The sequence below is a fragment of the Ceratotherium simum genome, chromosome 39 (assembly GCF_057802395.1).
Source record: "Ceratotherium simum simum isolate JZ-2026a chromosome 39, ASM5780239v1, whole genome shotgun sequence".
Lineage (NCBI taxonomy): Eukaryota > Metazoa > Chordata > Mammalia > Perissodactyla > Rhinocerotidae > Ceratotherium > Ceratotherium simum.
In genome coordinates, this window is record NC_141938.1 from 15840626 (window position 1) to 15857513 (window position 16888).

The window sequence follows — 16888 nt, forward strand, 5'->3', positions numbered from 1 at the left end:
AGAGCAGACACGGGGAGGTCCCCTCCCTCTCTGAGCCCCGGGGTCCTCGCCGCAGCACGGGCACCCCTGGGTGGCCCTCCGTGGCTCACAGCCCAGTGTCTGCCGCCGTCCCCCGTGCAGGGCACACACAGGGGTCTTTGTGCACTCGGTGGCCTCATTGAGAGGCAGCCCCCGTCTCCGGGCCAGTGCGGCCGAATTAATTAGCTGCGAGCCTTCCTCTCACTAACTGTCCCGTGACGCTGCGGCCCAGCGGGTGGCACCAGGACGTCGGGCAGCGCCAGGACCCCAGTCCCTCGGCCCTGCCAGGCAGTCGCAGCCTCTCTGTCCTCCACCCGGGGCTAGGCCGGGTGGAGACCGGGACCTCGGAACCCAGCAACACATGCCTTTTGCAAAGCCAGAAGGGGATGAAGAGACGACAGACTGGCCCCCAGTTGGCCTGGGGCAGCTGGGGAAACTGAGTCACAGCAGTGGAGCTTGGTGACGGAGATGTCACAGAATTTGGTTGGCTCCTGAGAGACCCATCATGGAAACCGAGGACCCCCCAAACATGGAGGAGGGGACGGGGGGCCTCCACTGGCCCCGGGTTCAAGGATTCCAAGGTGCTCAGGTGAGTCGGGTGACGGACATCTATTCAGCCCCTGCTGTGTACTCAGAGCTGGCATCCGCCCACCTGCTCCAGGGGGTGGAGGCTTGTTTCCTTCGCCCAGGAGGGAAACTGAGGCACACGGAGGGTGAAGGATAGGGTGCCGCCTAAATGCTCATTCCAGGGCCCAGCCCCCAAATGATGTGCAGAACTGAAGACTTGACCATGATGGTCCCCGGACGGTCTCCCCACCCTCCCCGCGGATTCCAGACCCGACTCCCGTTGTTCCCCCCGAGACCCCAACAAAGAGCACGCCCCCGAGGTTTCCGCTCATTTTATTATAAAAAATACAGAATCCAAAGTCGAGTGTGATGGGAGGGGGGAGGCCCCGTGGCCCGCCCGCGCCGACCCCTACAAAAGCCCCCCCATTGGGCCCGGCCGTCTCCCGGAGGCCTCGCGCCATACATTTTTATATATAATATATATAAAACACAGAGCAGGAAAGGCGGGTAGAAATATGAAATTTGTACAAATGCGCTGTTTGCTTCATTTAAGTGTCGGGGGGGGTCTGTTTTGGGTGGCGGTCCCGCCCCCATCCTGTTTCGTCCTGTTTACTCTTTTCTTATAAACATCATCAGGTCGCAGAGTAGAGGGAGGGGCTCCGACAGACGAACGAGCTTATTGCGAAGTGCGGCTTCTATTCTAAAAAGTCCACCCCACCCCCCCCGCCAAAATAAAAGCCCCCCTACAAAGGAGAGAGAGAGAAAAAAAAAGGAAAATTTCCAGTCCGTCCTCAGGAATACAGTAAAAATAAATCACAGTATATACTTGCTGGCTCTATTTACAGAAATGTGACGTCTTCTCGGCCTCGGAGGCGAGCGGGCAAGGCTGGGGGGACCGGGTGGGGCCTACGCGGTGTCTGAGACGTGGGCACTGAGATTCTTCGGTGGGCTCGGGTGGCACGTCGTGGGATTCCACTCCAGGAGACGGTCACCAGGAATGAGGAGGGTGGGGGGTCTGAGGTGCCCGGACCAGATTCAGGGGGGACTCGCCCCTCCAGCCTCAGGCCGGGACACCTGGGGGGGTGCAGGGGGCTCCAGCCAGAACCCAACACATGGAGTACCAGACGAGGGGTCCCAGATCCCTGTCCCCCACGGGGCCAGGGACTCCTACCCTGCCATTCTGTTTCCTTCCCAAAGTCACCGGAGACAGCAAGGAATAAATTAAATAAAAACTCAAGTCTTTCTGATCCAACCATGAAAAACGCACCAAAAACAAAAAAAACCATCTCGGAGAAGTTCTCCAGGCCCCCGGACGCGGGGCTCGGCCAGGGGCTTCGGCGACTCCCGGCCCGTCGGGCATCGGGGGCCGGTCCTGGGGCGGGTGGCCGGGCCCGGGCGCGGCGGGCAGCACCAGTCGCGGGAGAGAGGCGAGGGCATTTGGTCTCGGAGGCGGCCGCGGGGCGGACTAGGAGCCCAGGAGGGTCCAGAGCACGGGCACGGTGCTGAGGAAGAGCCGGCAGCTGCCCAGGCCGCTGCACGAGTTGTTGCTGGTGAAGATGGGCTCCGGGGCCTCGTACAGGGTCTCGTCTGGGGGGACACGGAGACGCGTGGTCAGCGGGCGGCCCGGAACCCCCTCCCGAGGCGGCCGCTTCCTCGAGCCCGGCACGGCCTGCCCTCAGGATCGGCTGCCCCTCCCGGGCCCGGAGACTCCGTCCACCCTGGTGGGGCTGTGCCTCCAGCGCAGAGCGTGGTAAACAGCAGGCGCCCAACGCATGCACGCCTGGCGCCTGGGTGAAGGCGCGAGGCTGCGGGGCCCCCTCTCCTCTCGAGTGCGGCTGTGATGTTTCGAGGGCTCAGAACACGGTGCTCGGTCCATCTCTGTGCCCGCTCTCCGGGTGAGGGGGCGGTGGCCTCAGTAGGGGGGCCTGACCGGGGACTTGAACCTTCACCCTTGAAGGACTGAAATGTCAGCCCCCTTTGCAGATGGTGAAACCGAGGCTGGGGGGCAGGGCCTGCCCCAGCCATGGCGGAGGCTAGGGGACTCCTGAGGCTGTGCGGGGACCACCCTGTGACTCTACCGACCACTCAATGGGTCCTGAGGGCTGAAGACACAAGGGTGGGGTCCTGGACCCTGCCCCACCCCCTGAGCACTTACTGGTCGGCCGTACGTAAACCTTCAGCCGCAGGCAGGGCCGATCCACAGCATTGGGCGGCGTGGCAGCTGCCAGAGAGGGGCTGGGAGTTAGTGGGGTGGGGGCTCTTGGTGCCCGAGACCTCCTGGGGCTGTACCCTCTTCCCCACAGTAGTGACTCAACCCTGACCCCAGGTAGGGAACCACCGATAAAACTCCTAATCATACATCAAAGCCCCAGACACCATGCCCCCTGTTCCCCAGCAGTCCCCCTGCACATCTCTCCTGCCCCTCCCTCTGCCGAACCCTAACCCCAGAGACTGGGGTGTCTGTGTCCGGCTCCACTGCACCCCAGGGCAGCACAGGGCCAGGTTCAGAGGTGACGAACAAAAATACGTTTGTTTTCAATTGATGAGCAAAAAAATCAGTGTAACCCAGTGATTAAGCGGGAGTCAAATCCCCGCTCTCCGGGCGCCTGTCAGCAAGTCACTGCCTGTCTGGGCCTCATCCTGCGCACAGGAGGTGCTTCAGAAATGATGTCCAGCTGGGAGGTGACGGGAACCAGTTCCGGGGGGGGGGGCAGTCTTCCTGCGTCACCCACAGAGGGGCCCGCCCTGCCGGGGCTCACACACAGGCGGCAGACGTTCGGTCCTCGTGCCACCGTTACTGCTCCCCGCTTCTGGGCCACACGGCCAGCGCCCGGGGAGCGGGGGCACCACCGTGTCAGCGATGAGTCAGGAGGCCGGGGGCTCGGGGACAGGACGGCACGGGGAGGGAGGCCTGAGGCCTGGCGGGGCCAGCAGTTTCGCACCCCTGAACAGGCGTGGGCACCCACGCAGACCAGGCTGGCCCGTCCCCACCTGTCCCCTCGGCCTGTCCCCTCGGCGGCCGCCACCTCCGCTCGCCCCCTGAAGCCCCTCATGCTGGGAGATGAAGATAAAAAACACGTAATAAAAATAACATTCATCACAGAGATAGGACGAATAATTCCAATAATTATCTTTATGAAACTCCCATCTCGGAAAGAAAAATGTAATTTTTCTTACATTCCGGGGACTTAATTTAAACACCTTCCCCCCCCACCGCCTGCTTCTTCCCTGAATTAAATGGAAAAAATCCAAATGGGGCAGAGAAAGGAGGAAGGGGGGCTTCGAGTTTAATCTGACACAGCAGAGGGGACCTCCCTGCAGCCCCGGTGGGTAGACCCCGCTCCCTACCCGCCCCTAAGACGCTGAGAAAGGGGACCCCACAATCCTGTGGAGGCAGGATCCCAGACGGGCTCCCCGATGCCCCATCCTGGCGGGGCGATGCCCGACCCCGGATCCTGGCCCAGCTTCCGGAGCGGAAGGGGCCGCCGGGGACGCGGCGGAGCCGGACGCCGACCTGGCCTGACGCGGCTGCACCTGCCTTCCCCACCCTGCCCCGTCTGCACTTCATGGGGAGGAAATAGGGGCCCCCGGGACGCCCCAGCTGCACAGCTGGGGGGCAGCCACCCCCGGCCCCGTCCACCGTGGGGGCGTGGTGCCCGCGTGTCCCCAGGCTACCAAGCAACCTTGAGAAGCAGCCTCCACGGCCCTCGGGGAATTTCGGGGTGGGCGGGTGATGGGGAGGGCCCGGGAGACCCCTGCCCAGGCCAGCAGAGCTGGGCAGAACACGGGGTCTGCCCGCACCCCCTCCCAGGGCTCTGACCATGCTCCCCTCACGGCCAGAATCCATATGCCTCAGTTTCCCTCCCCAGTGCACTGGGAGTGGGCGCCCTGGTCTCAGCGTGGGACAAGCTGACCAGTGGGGCATCGGCTCCCACAGCCCAGAGGCCCAGTGGCCTGATCCAGGGACGGAGGTCACAGACAGGCAGCTGGGTGTGTGTGGGGGGTCTCAGCTGGCTCTGAGCCTCAGTTTCCCCGTCGGCAAAATGGGGACTCTGACAGCGGGGCCCGCGGGGCTCGCTGAGAGGACAAATAGACCATCCGAGAGCTTGACCCCTGGGGATAGAGGCCAGCGCTGGACGAGAGGCCGGCACCAGGCCCACGCCCCTCCTGGGTCTGGCCCCATCCCACGCTCCCCCCTCACGGATGCGGTGGCACCCGTGTCTCCCCCCGCTCACGGAGGCAGTGGCCCCGTGGCCCCACTCACAGATGTAGTAATACTCGTGGCCGGGGCGGAACTCGAAGCCGAGCGAGAAGGGCGTGAAGAGCTGGAACTTCTCGGAGAACTTGAGGGGTCCCCCGGGCGCCGCGGGCCGGTTGCACTCCCAGCGCTTGAAGCCGCGCTGCCGGTGGTCGCAGGAGGCGTGGCCCTCGCCGTTCACCATGTAGAGCACGTAGTGCTCCATGTGCTCGGCCGGCGGCAGCGGCGCCCCGTAGTGCGGGCAGTAGATGTCCAGGTAGTCGTTGATGCTCACCTCCACCGTGTAGCCCCCGCCGTCGTCCGCCGCGCCCGCGCGGAACCTGGGGGCAGGGCCGGGGTCAGCGGCGGGGGGGGTGGGCAGGGATGGGGTCAGCGGGGGGGGGGGGGTCAGCACAGGAGGGGAAGGGGGCAGGCCAGGAGATGCGGGGAGGGGTTGGGGAGGGGACCAGGTGAACAGGACCGCTGGGCGGACACCCTGCTCACAGGGTGGCTCCAGGGTTCGAGCCCACGGAGCCTGCCGGGCACACCCCCCAGGCCACAGCAGATGCCTCAGGTTCCGGTGAGCCCTGAGCCCCCGGCCCACAAGGTGGTGGGCGCTGGGGGAGGAGGGGCGGCTGCCCGGCATGCTGGGTAACCGCATGCAAAGGAACAGGCCTCTCGTGACCCCCCACCCCAGCAGGCCCGACATCAGGGCCCCTCTGTGGCAACAGGCCCTGCACAAGGTGTTCCCCCACCAGGAAGTCCATCTCCCAGGAAATTACTGCTTGACTTCTACGTCCTCTCCTCCAGGCAGCCCCCCATGCTGCCCACCTGATGCAGCCACCTTAGCTTTCCTTCTGCAGATCTGCCTGCCCAGAGGGCCCAGGGCGGTGTGGGGACACAGGCCCGGGGGTCCAGGCCCCTCTGGGGCATGCTCTGCCCCCACCCCTAGCCTCAGTTTCCCCACAGGGGATGGGGCTTGGCATGAAAAACCCCCTCAGGCCCTCCCTCCCTCAGCTCAGCTCAGCGGTGCCCTGGGTTCGACCCCCAGCCACACCCTTCCATTCTGTGTGACCCCAGCAGGTCCCATGCCCTCCCTGGGGGGCCTCCAGAATCCCACATCTGCTCCCCGTGCTCCTGGTTACCCCCAGGTCCCCCCACCCTGACACCTCCGCCCCCCAGCCCTGCCTCCCAGCCTTGGCCCCGGAGTCCCCCCGACTCTCACGCAGCCTGCGCCCCGACCCAGCCTCGTCTGGCGAGGATGGAGGTCAGCTGAGCAAGGGACCGGCGCCTCCCCTCCCATCACTGCCTCGGGCTACGGCACCAGGAGCCCTCAGATCTCCCAGACGTGGTCCCCCGGGGCCCTGTCATGTAAACGCGGCCTGGACCAAGGGGGGACAAGGGGGGCCTCCCGAGAGGGGCTTATTAGCACATAAAAGGCCCGAGCAGCGGAGGGTTGGGGGGCAGCCTCCCCAGGCTGCCCCCGCCTCCTCCCTCCCTGCACAGGCAGGGAAACTGAGGCCCAGCCGGGGTCGGCAGCAGGGAGGGCGCAGGCTGCTCGGATCCCAGCCCCGCCGCTGCCTCTGCACCCCCCGTGCCAGCCGCCCAGCCCGCGGGAGGGAGCGCGGCGCAGCCCCCATGCCGGGCACACTAATTGGCACAGCCAGCACCTGAGGGGGCGGCTGGATGATCAGATCCCATCGGCTGGCCCCCGCCGCCCGAGATGCCGCGCCGGGGCGGGGGGAGGCGAGGGCTCCTGGGTCCCAGAGGCGGGAGTGAGGCAGACAGGACACCTTGCTCACTCGTGCCTTAGTTTCCCCACTAGTCACCAGAAATCCCCTGATGATTTCGAGTCTGTGGCTGAGGTCGAGGCTGGTAGAATTTCACGTCCGGGAGTCGGGGGAGCAGATTCGCCCCCAGCCCCTTCCCGGTTCTGTCGGGGTCGCCCCAGGATGGGGAGCTCACCCCGCTCCCACGGAGGCAGGAAGGTGTCTGCAGAATAAACATGTCTGAGAGTGAGACGGGGGCAGCGGGGTCAGCAGGGGGCGAGGAACCGCGTCGCTCTGGGCTCAGAGGCGCTTTCCAGCCCAGCTGGGTCTCTCGGTTCAGCCAAACTCAAAGCCTCAGTTTTCCACTCTGTGCAGTGGGGACGGTCCTCAAGGCTGACGGGAGAACTCTGGGCGTGCATACAGCAGGCGCTGCACAGATGCGGGGTGGCCCCGGGTCAGGCTGGAACCCCGACCAGTCTCGGACCCTGCACATCCCTCTGGCTGCCCCACGGCCGGCTGGCACAGGTGTCTCATTGACCAGCTGCGTCCTCCGGCTCCCTGGGCGCGATCGATGCAGGAGCCGCTCTAAGCTTTTTGAAAAGTCATCTTTGCTCCTTCCCGGCCCCACTGAAAGCCCCATTGATCAGCCGATCGATGATGGCGCGGCCAAGCGCCCCCGGGACCCGCCGCACCCAGGCTGGGCTCTGCGGGGGAGGCCACGATGGGGGAGCCGCGGGTGGGGGAGGGGCTGAGCTGGGGGCACCGCCGTCCCAGCCCCCGTCCCCCCCCAAGCCTCAGTTTCCCCTCTCGTCCCTGGCATGATGCCTGGGGACGCGCACTCGGCCTGAAAGAGCAGAACTGGGCTCTCTAAGGCCTTTCTCGAGATGGGAATGGACGGAGGGTGGCCTGCAGCCTCTGCCTGTGTCTCCCCGGTTACCGTGCCTTCCCTCGCCTGCATCCGACACCACCATTATCCCCCGTCCCAGTTCATCTTCTGAAAAACAGCAGAGACCGAGGCTGTTCTGCTGGCTCAGAGGCTGGACGTCCGGCCCCACCAGGCTGGCCATACTCTTGGCCTCCCAAAATCCAGAGCTCGCTCTTCTGAATATAAGTCAGATCCTGTCACCCGCTGGCTCAAAGCTCCCCGTTAGCTCCCCATCGCTCAGAATAAAACTCACACCCAGCCCATGAAGCCCCGTGTGGCCTTGCGGCCCCAACCCTCATCACTCTCTGTCTCCCCAGCTCACCCCTTCCAGCCACACCAGTCTCCTGGTTGTTCCTTTTCCCACCCCAGGGCCTTTGCACACATTGTTCCCTGCCTGGCATGCTTTTCCCTGCCTCCCCCACCTCATCACATATCTCCTTCCAACATCATCACATTTATACCTTTACAAAGTCCGCTGTCTGCCCTCCGGGACTGTGGGGGTCGGTCTCCTTCTCCACTCCTGCCCCCATGCCAGCACAGGCCCCGTACACAATGGCACTCAATACATGTTTGTTGGTCAAACAAAAGCCGATGATTTCAGATCTTGGAGGCACTAGAGTTGTGGGGAGCAGAGAGCAGCCGCCACATTGGGGGGCAAGGACCCCAGGCAGGGAGATCCCAGGAGAAGCACCGCCACCCAAGCTCTGGCCACCTAAGTGGGCCATTTCTCTCCCCTCCCGGCTCTAAAATAGCCACAGCCTTGCTGCGTTGGCATTCTCGGTTCCAAGTTGGCGGGGGAGCCAGGGGCAGGCGCCTCGCCCCCACTCGGGGTGGCGCCTGTGCGCTGAAGGGGGCCCAGCCCAACACCGAGCCCGGCAGGAGGGAGACAAAGCCCTCGTGTCCTCCATCAGTGCCAAAGCCCGATATGCAGATGCTCCGCGGGAGTGGCAGATAGAGATCGAAATTCTCACTAAGGGGTTAATGACTGACTCGGGATGGTTCCCAGACAGAGGGCTCCCCGCCCCCGCCGGCCACACCTTTGCCCCCACTCACCCTGCCCTGCTGGCCTCGTGCCAGTGTCCACTCCTCCAGGCAGCCCTCCCAGCCCCGACGGACCCTCGCCCGCCCATCAGGGCTCCCCGACCTGCCCTCCCCAGCCACCCTCTCCCGGCAACCCCCCGGCCCGCAGCTAATTAGCTCCAACTGGGCAACTGTTGAGTCATTAGACGCTAATAGCAAAGCAACTAATTAGGAGTCTCACCCAGGATGGGGGTAGGGGGCCGTGCCGCCTCCCCAGACTGGAAACTGAGGCACGGGTGGGCCCTGTGCGCCCATCCTGCCCCCAGGGGGGTCCGGGCCTCTCGTGTTCTGGCTCTGAGCCCCTTCACAGCTCCCAGGCAAGGGCCCGAGACGCCTGCGAAGAGCCCAGCAGAGCACGAACCCAGGCTGGCCCCCCGAGGGGGCAGTGGACCCCCAGGCCTCGGCACCCACCCTCAGCTTTCTGAGGGGCCAAGAAGACACTTCCCCATCCGACGCCCAGCCGTCATCCTCCTGTGGGGGGCCAGGCGGGACCCCAGGGAAAGCTGGACCCCCAGGGCGGTGCTGGGTCAACCCGAGAAAGATCAAGTATGGCCTTGTGGGTGGAGGGGGTAAACTGAGGCAAGATCCAGCGCTGAAGCAACAGAGAAAGAATGAACAGGGTGGGCACAAAAGGGAGGGTGGGCCGCAGGGTCAGCCCCCCACCACTCCGGGGCCTCGGTCTCCAGCAAGACGCAGCTGGGAACACAGTCCACAGGGCCGCCTGTCTCCCCCGCCCCCACAACGTTCGCAGTGTCCCTGACACTCCTCGGACGGCCCCAGACGTGCTGCCTCCTGGAGGAGGGGGCCGCCCCGATGGGGCCCCCTGTCCCTGTGGCCGTGAATGAGTCACCTTATCGGGGTCCATGAAACGGGGGCATAATGCGGGACCCACGTGTTGGCTGGAGTGGGGCGACTGAGGGGTAACGTGGACCACTTGGTGAACGGCGCCCCTCGAAACCAAGGCCTCCGGGCCTGACGGGGAGACTGAGGCACGGCGCTGAGCACCCCCGCGAGCCCCCGGCCGCAGGGTCCAAAGTCTGGTCGAGGTGGAAAGAAGACCCCGCTGGTTTCTGCGCGCACGCGCACCGGGCTTTCATCCGCGTGTCTGGGATGGGGCGGCCTGGGGGTGGCTCTGGCCCCTTCTCCCGGCATGGCCACCTGGTGGGGACACGGCCAGGCTCCCCCTCCGGACCCATCTCCCGAGGAGAAAAGTCCCCCAGCAACACCGAGGGGCGCAGTCGGCCGTGTCCCCAACCCCGAGCAGGAGAGAAGGGCAAGGGGGGTCACGGAGAAAACACGGCCGTGGGGGGAGGCCCCCTCCCCGGGCCTGGCTCAGGGGCTGAGGAACCGTCGATGAAAGGAAGTCATCGCCCTGAGAAAACACGGCCTCCCAGCCCCCCGTTAACGCACCTGCCGTCCCGAGAACTACCGTCACCTCCACCTGTGACCCTGTGGCGGACACATCTGCTGGGGGCCCGGAGGTCACAGGCGGCCAGCCCCTCCCGGCCGCCCCCCAGGCAGGTGGAGGCTGAGGGTCCCCCGGCGCATCCACCATGGAGGCCGCCCAGGGCAGTTCATGGCGGGAGGACCAAGGCCGGGGACAGGAGAGACTCGCCCGCCCACCAGAGCCCAGGCAGCCTGCACACCCAGCTCAGACCCCACGGAGGAAGACCCAGCCTCCTGGGGGGGCGTCTCAGAGCCAGACCCCCAGCCCCCGGCACTGCTGGTGGCCCCTGGTGTGTGGGTCGGGCTGGAACGTCGCTGTCACCACAGATTGGGAGGCCCAAGCCCAGAAGACCCTCCTCTCGCCCGCAGGAGCTGCCTCAGTTTCCCCTCTCCGTTGCCAGCCTCCCTCTGTGCCCCCCGGAGCAGGCGTGCGCCTGCCCATCCACCCCGGGCCCTGCCGCGCGGCACAGCCCGCCGGCCCCACTCCACGGAGAAGACACGGGGGCTCCGGGCAGCCGAGCCGCCCACCTGGGGTCACCCCCAGGTTTCGGGGACCCCCAAATCTGAGCCTGGACCCCGCACAGCCCCCCAGACCCCACTCTCCGGCCCCGAGTCCCCCACACCTGCCGTGCCTCGCTCTCCAAGCCCCCAAAGCCGGGTGGACGAGCTTCTCTCAAACAAAACAAAAAACCCTCATGCAGCAAAACCTGCCATCGCCCCTTCAAAGCCGGTCCCCCGGAGGCGGGCAAGGCAGGCAGGGCCATGGGGACCCATGACGCCCCATCACCTCCACCACGGGGAAAAGGCTTCCCGAGGTGCCATGTTTATGTCCCCGTCATCGGAGAGGGGACCGCTGTGCAGGGGGCACCCGGGGGGGATGGGCCTGCGGGGGTCCGGGGGCAGGCGCCGTAGCCTGAGACGCGCAGAGCCCCCACCCGGGTCAGCACGGCTGGGTCCATTGGGCTGCGGGTTTCCAGTAGGGTGGTGACTCTCAGGGACAGAGGGCGCCCCGCGTGGTGCCCACTCCCGGCCTCGATGGCCCCTCTGCACCAAGGGCAGCCCGGGACCCACAGGACCTGGACACGTCTCCCCTGCAGGGACCCACCCAGCTAGAGGAGGGCGTGAAGGAGGAGCCGGCCAGGGAGGGCAGGCTGTGCCATCGTCGATGTGGACCGTCCGCTCTCCCACGGAGGCCCCGGACAGGCAGAGGCAAGCTGCACACCAGACGCGAGTGCACAGACACGCTAAAGACGCACACGTGCTCCCCGTGCACAGATATGCACACGCAGATACGCCAGCACCTTCCACACGCAGACATACCACCACATGCATTCCACACGCAGACTCGCTCCTGCAAACGTGCGCGTGCACCCTCCACACGCACGCACTCCAGGCACAGGCATGCACACACACATGTGCCAACACGCCAGGCCACCATGCAGCAGCAGGCACACGCATCACCCTGCCACACACACACGCGTGCGCACCACACACAGACGCGCACCTCCTGGGGTCCCCAGGACCCCCGCGTGTCACGGACGAGCACACGCGGCGACATGTGCACACACGCCCTGCAGCCCAGGGAGGCTCCCAGTCGCCCCCGCACCCCCACATATGCATATGCACACACGACCCCACGCTCGGCCCCGAGGCCGGACCCGGTGAGGGCAGCTGGACCGGGACCCCCGGCCCAGCCCAGCCTGGCTCAGGACAGGCCCAGAGATGCCCGGCGGCCGGCCCAGGGGTGCCCAGCCCAGGCAGGGGCGGCTCAGACAGATGGTTGGACAGCTGGCCGGTGGGGGTTCCAGGGCCGCTGGCTGGACCAGGTGATGGATCCCCACCCCTTGGCGGTGGATGAGGTGGGTATGGGGCTCCCCCAGCGACGCCCGCCAGCCGCGTGTGCGTAAAAATGCTTGGCACAGCAGGAGGATGCGATCTGGGAGACAGTCACATACTCGTTACCTCGCCGCAGGTACCAGGCCAGCCGGCGAGAGTGGCCAGCCTCAGTGCGGCACCGCCCGTGCCTGCATGTCCCCATCCGAGCACGTCCATCCCTCCAGGTCCTTCACTGCCCGTTCTCCCCACACCGAGCTGCCCACTCTGGCGCTGCCCCTTCCCCCCGGTGCCTTTTGTGTGCACGGTCTCCCAGGCACGGCCCTCTGTCCCTGCATTCTCCTCCACCTGCCGCCGCCACCAATTTCTCTGTTTCCACCCCATCCTCGTCTCTCCCCACCCAGGCCTGTCTCTGTCTCTGCCCGTGGAGCCGCCTCCGCGTCAGGCCTCCTCACCCACCCTGCGCCTCTCCCCCAGCCAGTGTCTCCGGGACAGGGCGCCCTCGGGATATCTCCACTCCTGGGTGCCCCAGATGCCGAGGCCCACGCCACCCTTCCCTCCCCGCCCGGCCGCAGGTTGCGGTCCAGCCACCCCAGGCGTGAAACCTCTGGAGGGGTCCCCGGGTCGCCGAGGCCCCCTGTGGCAGAGCCCCCAACCTCGGTGACAAATGGAGCCCCAATTCTGGACCGATCCGGGCTTCCTAGGCGAGGTGATCACCTGGGCCCTGGGCCCCATCACAAGATGTCAGGGACATCAGGCCCCAGGTGGGAGAAGGAAAGGAGGGTGAGGAAGGCCCTGGCTGCCAGGGTCTGCACCGGACAAGCAAGGCCGTCCCCTCGGGCAGCTGGTCAGAGCAGAGCTGTCGAGTCAGCAACAGGAGGTGGCCGAGTAGCCGGCCAGAGCCAGGCACCGGGGCCGCCTCCTTCTCCTGCCCGGGGTCCTGCCCGCGGCCCGTGGCTCCATGGCAGGGGGGCAGCAGGCGGCCTGAACGACCCCCTTCCATCCCCGTTGCAGGCTCCTCGTGTGTGGCGTTTGCTAGAACAAAGGACAGGCCACACTGGGGACGGAGACTCCACAGCTGAAACCAAAAACTTGGGCCGGGGAAGCGCTGCCCGCTGGGCTCCCCGCTTGGCCGCAGGGAAGAGCCTTAATCAAAGCCACATGTGACCAGCAGGGCGGGCTGTGCGGGGGACCGGCTCCGAGGTGGCCCGGCCGTCCCTCCGCGGCCCAGGGTCTCTGCCCTCGGCCCCGGGGCCAACCCCACAGCCGGGCGGCCAAGGGGGGTGTCTGGGCGCGCTCCCTGCCCCCACGGCGGACATTGGCCACCCTTGTCCCCGAGCCCGCCTCAAAGATGGCCCTTTATGCAACTTTCCGCCCAGGACCGGGGACGGCAGGGGACAGCGGAACGACGGCGGGCTCCGGAGGGCAGCTCAGCCGGCGCTTGAGAGCGGAGAGAAAGTGACCGGTGGCAGAGGAGCAGGGCGGGGAGGTCTGCAGCGCAGCCCCCACGGGAACACCGCGTGACCCTGAATGCGGCTGAACCTGGAGCCCCATCTCCCACGGGACCCTCAGACAGCTCCGGCATCCGAGACCCCGGGATGGCCCAGAAGCTTCTGCCGATGTCCAGGATGTGGTCAGCCACCAGCAAACTTTTCTTGATCCGACTAATGGGGGCTTCTGCTGCCCCCCAAACTGTACTCAGCACCCGGCACTGAAGATGTTGTGTGGGCGGGCGGGGCACCTGGGCTGGGCGTGGCAGGCTAGACATGAGGCCACCTGGGTCCCTGCCCCAGCTCTGCTCCCCTCGCCGTGACCTTGAACCAGCCACTCGTCCCCTCTGCGCCTCAGTTTCCCCATCAGTGCCAGGAGAACAGGAGAGGACACTGCTCGGTGGAGACTCTCAGGACTGGTCCCCAGCCCCTTCGGTGCTTCAGTCTCCCCATCCCCACGAAGCCGGGACCAGGGCCCCTCGAGAGCGAAAGGCAGAGGCAGCTCGGCTGGTAAGGACATTCCAACTTCCCCAAGTTCATCTGGGGACCCACCAGCAGTACGCATCCCTGGAACCCTTGTCCCCGGGGGGCCCCCACCTCCGGGCGCAGCTCAGCGCCAACGTTCCTGGGGATCCCCGCCAACTCCAAAGCTGGCAGGGTCCCTGGAGAGGCCAGAAAATGGGGGTCCCCCAAGTCCGGGTAGGAAACTCAGGTCTGCACGACTTCTGAGGGTGCCAGAAGGCTTCCCCAAACTCCGGGGGCCGGCGCGCTCTGGGGCACGCCGGGCGCAAGTCCCCCAAGTCTGCACGGCAGTGGGGCGCCCTGAGGGAGAATGCACGAGCCGCGGGGTCCCCCGAATTCCGGGGCCTGGAACTCCCCGAGGGCTCCCACGGGAGCCGGGCGCCCCCACTCCAGAAGCAGCGCGCGCGGGGGGCGCGCCGAGCTCGGGCGCGGGGGAGGCCCGGCCCGGGCGGGGGGCGTCCGGGGTCCCCTGGCGCCCGGTCCCCGCCCGCGGCGCGCTCACCTGGGGTTGCTGCGGTTCCAGTAGACGGCGTAGCGGTCCGAGTTGGCGCGGGCGGCGTCCTCGGCGCGCGCGAAGGGCGGCGGCGGCGGCAGCGGCAGCAGCAGCAGCAGCAGCGGCAGCAGCGGGCGCTGCGCGGGCGCCATGGCCCCGGTCCGGCCGCCGCGCTCGCCTGGCCGCCGCCTGCCAGCCGTCTCCGCCTCCTCCGCCGCCGCGAGCGGGCGGGCGCGGGGCGGGCGGGAGGAGGGCGCGCCGGCGCTTGGAGATCCCCGGCCGCCCCCGCCTGGGCGCGCGCGACCTCGGGCGCCGAGAAGTCAGGCGGCGGCGGGCGGGGCGCCGGGGTGGCCCCGGGCGCCGGCCCGGCCGCGCGGACTCTCGGAGCGCGGGCCGCCGCCGCCGCCGCCGCCGCCGCCGGGGAGGGGCCGGGCCTCCGGCCTTTGTCCCGCCCGAGCGCCGGGAGGGCCGCGGGCGCCCCCTCCCGCCGTGCCCCGGCCGCGCGGTGCTGGGCGGGGGGGCTCCTGCCTCCCTCGCGCCCCCCACCCCGGCCGAACCGGCCCAGACCCGTCCCCCCGGCGACCCCCAACTCCGCGGGCTGTGCGCCCGCCCCCCTCGTCATCCCCGGGGCCTGGCGGAGGGTCCCAGTTCTTCCTCTCCACCACCTCCACGACCACCACCAAGCCGGTCTGCAGAGCCTGGGGGCGCACGCGAGGAGTGGAAGGCAGACATGACTCACCCTGTCTCACCCCCTCATTCAAACCCAGACCCCCAAATCCTAACCGAGGCGGGCCAACTCCGGGCCTCCTGGGCCCGCCTGGTGAAGAGTTTGCAGTTGGATTGACCAGAGTCAAAGGGCTTGTCCACTGCTGCCTCCCTGGGGGCCCAGTGCAGTCACTTCTCCTCTCTGACCCTCTGTTTCCTCATCTGGGAAATAGAATAGGAGTCCGCACCTCAGGCCCTAAGGGTGCTGGGCAAACAGCAGGTGCTCCATATATGCTGAGTCTGAGCAGCCCGGTATGGGATCCAGGCCAAGAGCAGATGAGTGAACACGCAGGGGAAGTCCAACGGGGAGGCGGATGGGAAGGACGTTAGGGCAGAGGGTGAGGCTTGAGCAAACACCCCGAGTGCCCGATCTGTTCAGGGGACTCAGAGTGATCACTCCTGGGGGTCTGACTGCAGGCAAGGAACTGGGGGCCCGTCCTCTGCTTTTGTCTTTGTTCATGCCACAGCCTCCCTCACCAGACTCTGAGCCTGTGGAGGTACGCTGTCACCAAGTGCTGGCTGGGTTTGTTTCAGTGGCCAGGCTTGGTGCAGCTTCCGGGAGCCAGGAGCTCTTGAACTGGAGGCTCCCCATGTGAGCGACTGTCGAAACTCCTCCCAGGAACCGTGAGAGGCCAGAGATTGGTAAACTGACCTTCACTCCAGCAAGGCGAGGACGCCAGATGGACCCACCACAGCTACACACCTCTGATGTGGTGGGGCTTCTGCACGTGTTCCCTGAGCTTGTTCCTCCCCCCATTTCCCCTCCTGCTACACCTCCCGACCTTTGCTTGGGCTGTATCCTGTACTCTGTCTGGCAGTCCTTTCCTTTCTCTTCCCGTTAAAATTCTGCTCGTCCTTCAAGGCCTGTCCCACCCTGAGCCCCCTCCCCCTGCAGGGCGAGGCTCTCTGTCCTCTGCACTCTGGGGCACTCCGCCTGTCGGTCCTGGGCCTTCTGGCTTCTGGGTCTTGTCCTTGGACCCAGCTGCAGGCGCCCGAGTTTGAAGTCCTGGGCTGGCCCGGGTGGCTCTGCAGAGAAGGGCGGGAACCTGTCCTCAGCTGGTGGCCGAGGCAGGCCCAGGAGGCCCAGAGAAGACCAGAACTGGCCCGGGGGCACCTGGCAGGGCCTTCCAACAGACCCTGTGGACACCCCTGGAGCGAGGGCCCGGGGTTCCAGCAACAGAGGCCCCGCTCGGCCCAGGCTGGTCCGGCTCTCTGGGGAGTAGGGGAGCGGCCACTCCCGGAGGGCGGCTCCTCCCGCACCCAGGCACGGGCAGTGTGGCCATGAGCCCAGGGGCCCTGGCCAGCCCAGCATCCTGCCCAGCAAAGGGGAGCCTTCGGGAAGCTCCCTCCGCCCTGGACGAGATCCCTCTTCTGCTCTACGGGGCCTCCCAGAGGGGGCGGGGGTCTCCCCCGCCCCCCCGCACAGGACCTGGCCCTCACAGAGCCAGCGGGCAGGGCACCCCAGGCGGGCGGCGGGGACGCCTCGGCAGAGGCCTGGCGATGGGTCGCCTCATTTGCATGCAGGGGCCACCGAGGCGAGAGCCGCCACCGCCGCTGCCGCGGCGCAGATTTGAGCAGAAGCTCCGTTTTCCTTGTTCTCGTCTCTCTCAAGGTCAGAGCCAGAGCGGGGGCAGGAACAAAGGCGCGCGGCCCCATTCAACCTCCCGGAGCCCGCGGTTGCTCCCACGGGACGGCCCCGGGGGGAGGGCAGGGCGGCTCTGAGGCCTGGCCCAGGGCGAGGCG

General features: G+C 66.8%; 1 protein-coding gene across 1 annotated transcript; it reads right to left on the reverse strand.

The window, feature by feature from the left end:
* Positions 1 to 1310: 1310 nt before the first annotated feature.
* Positions 1311 to 14706, reverse strand: EFNA2 (ephrin A2). The gene is made up of 4 exons (XM_087425893.1): positions 14390 to 14706; positions 4850 to 5163; positions 2741 to 2806; positions 1311 to 2172 (listed from the first exon to the last, which is right to left on the reverse strand). Exons 1-4 carry the CDS (start codon positions 14530 to 14532, stop codon positions 2051 to 2053), a joined length of 645 nt encoding a protein of 214 aa, XP_087282019.1. The 5' UTR covers positions 14533 to 14706; the 3' UTR covers positions 1311 to 2050.
* Between the last annotated feature and the right edge of the window lie 2182 nt (positions 14707 to 16888).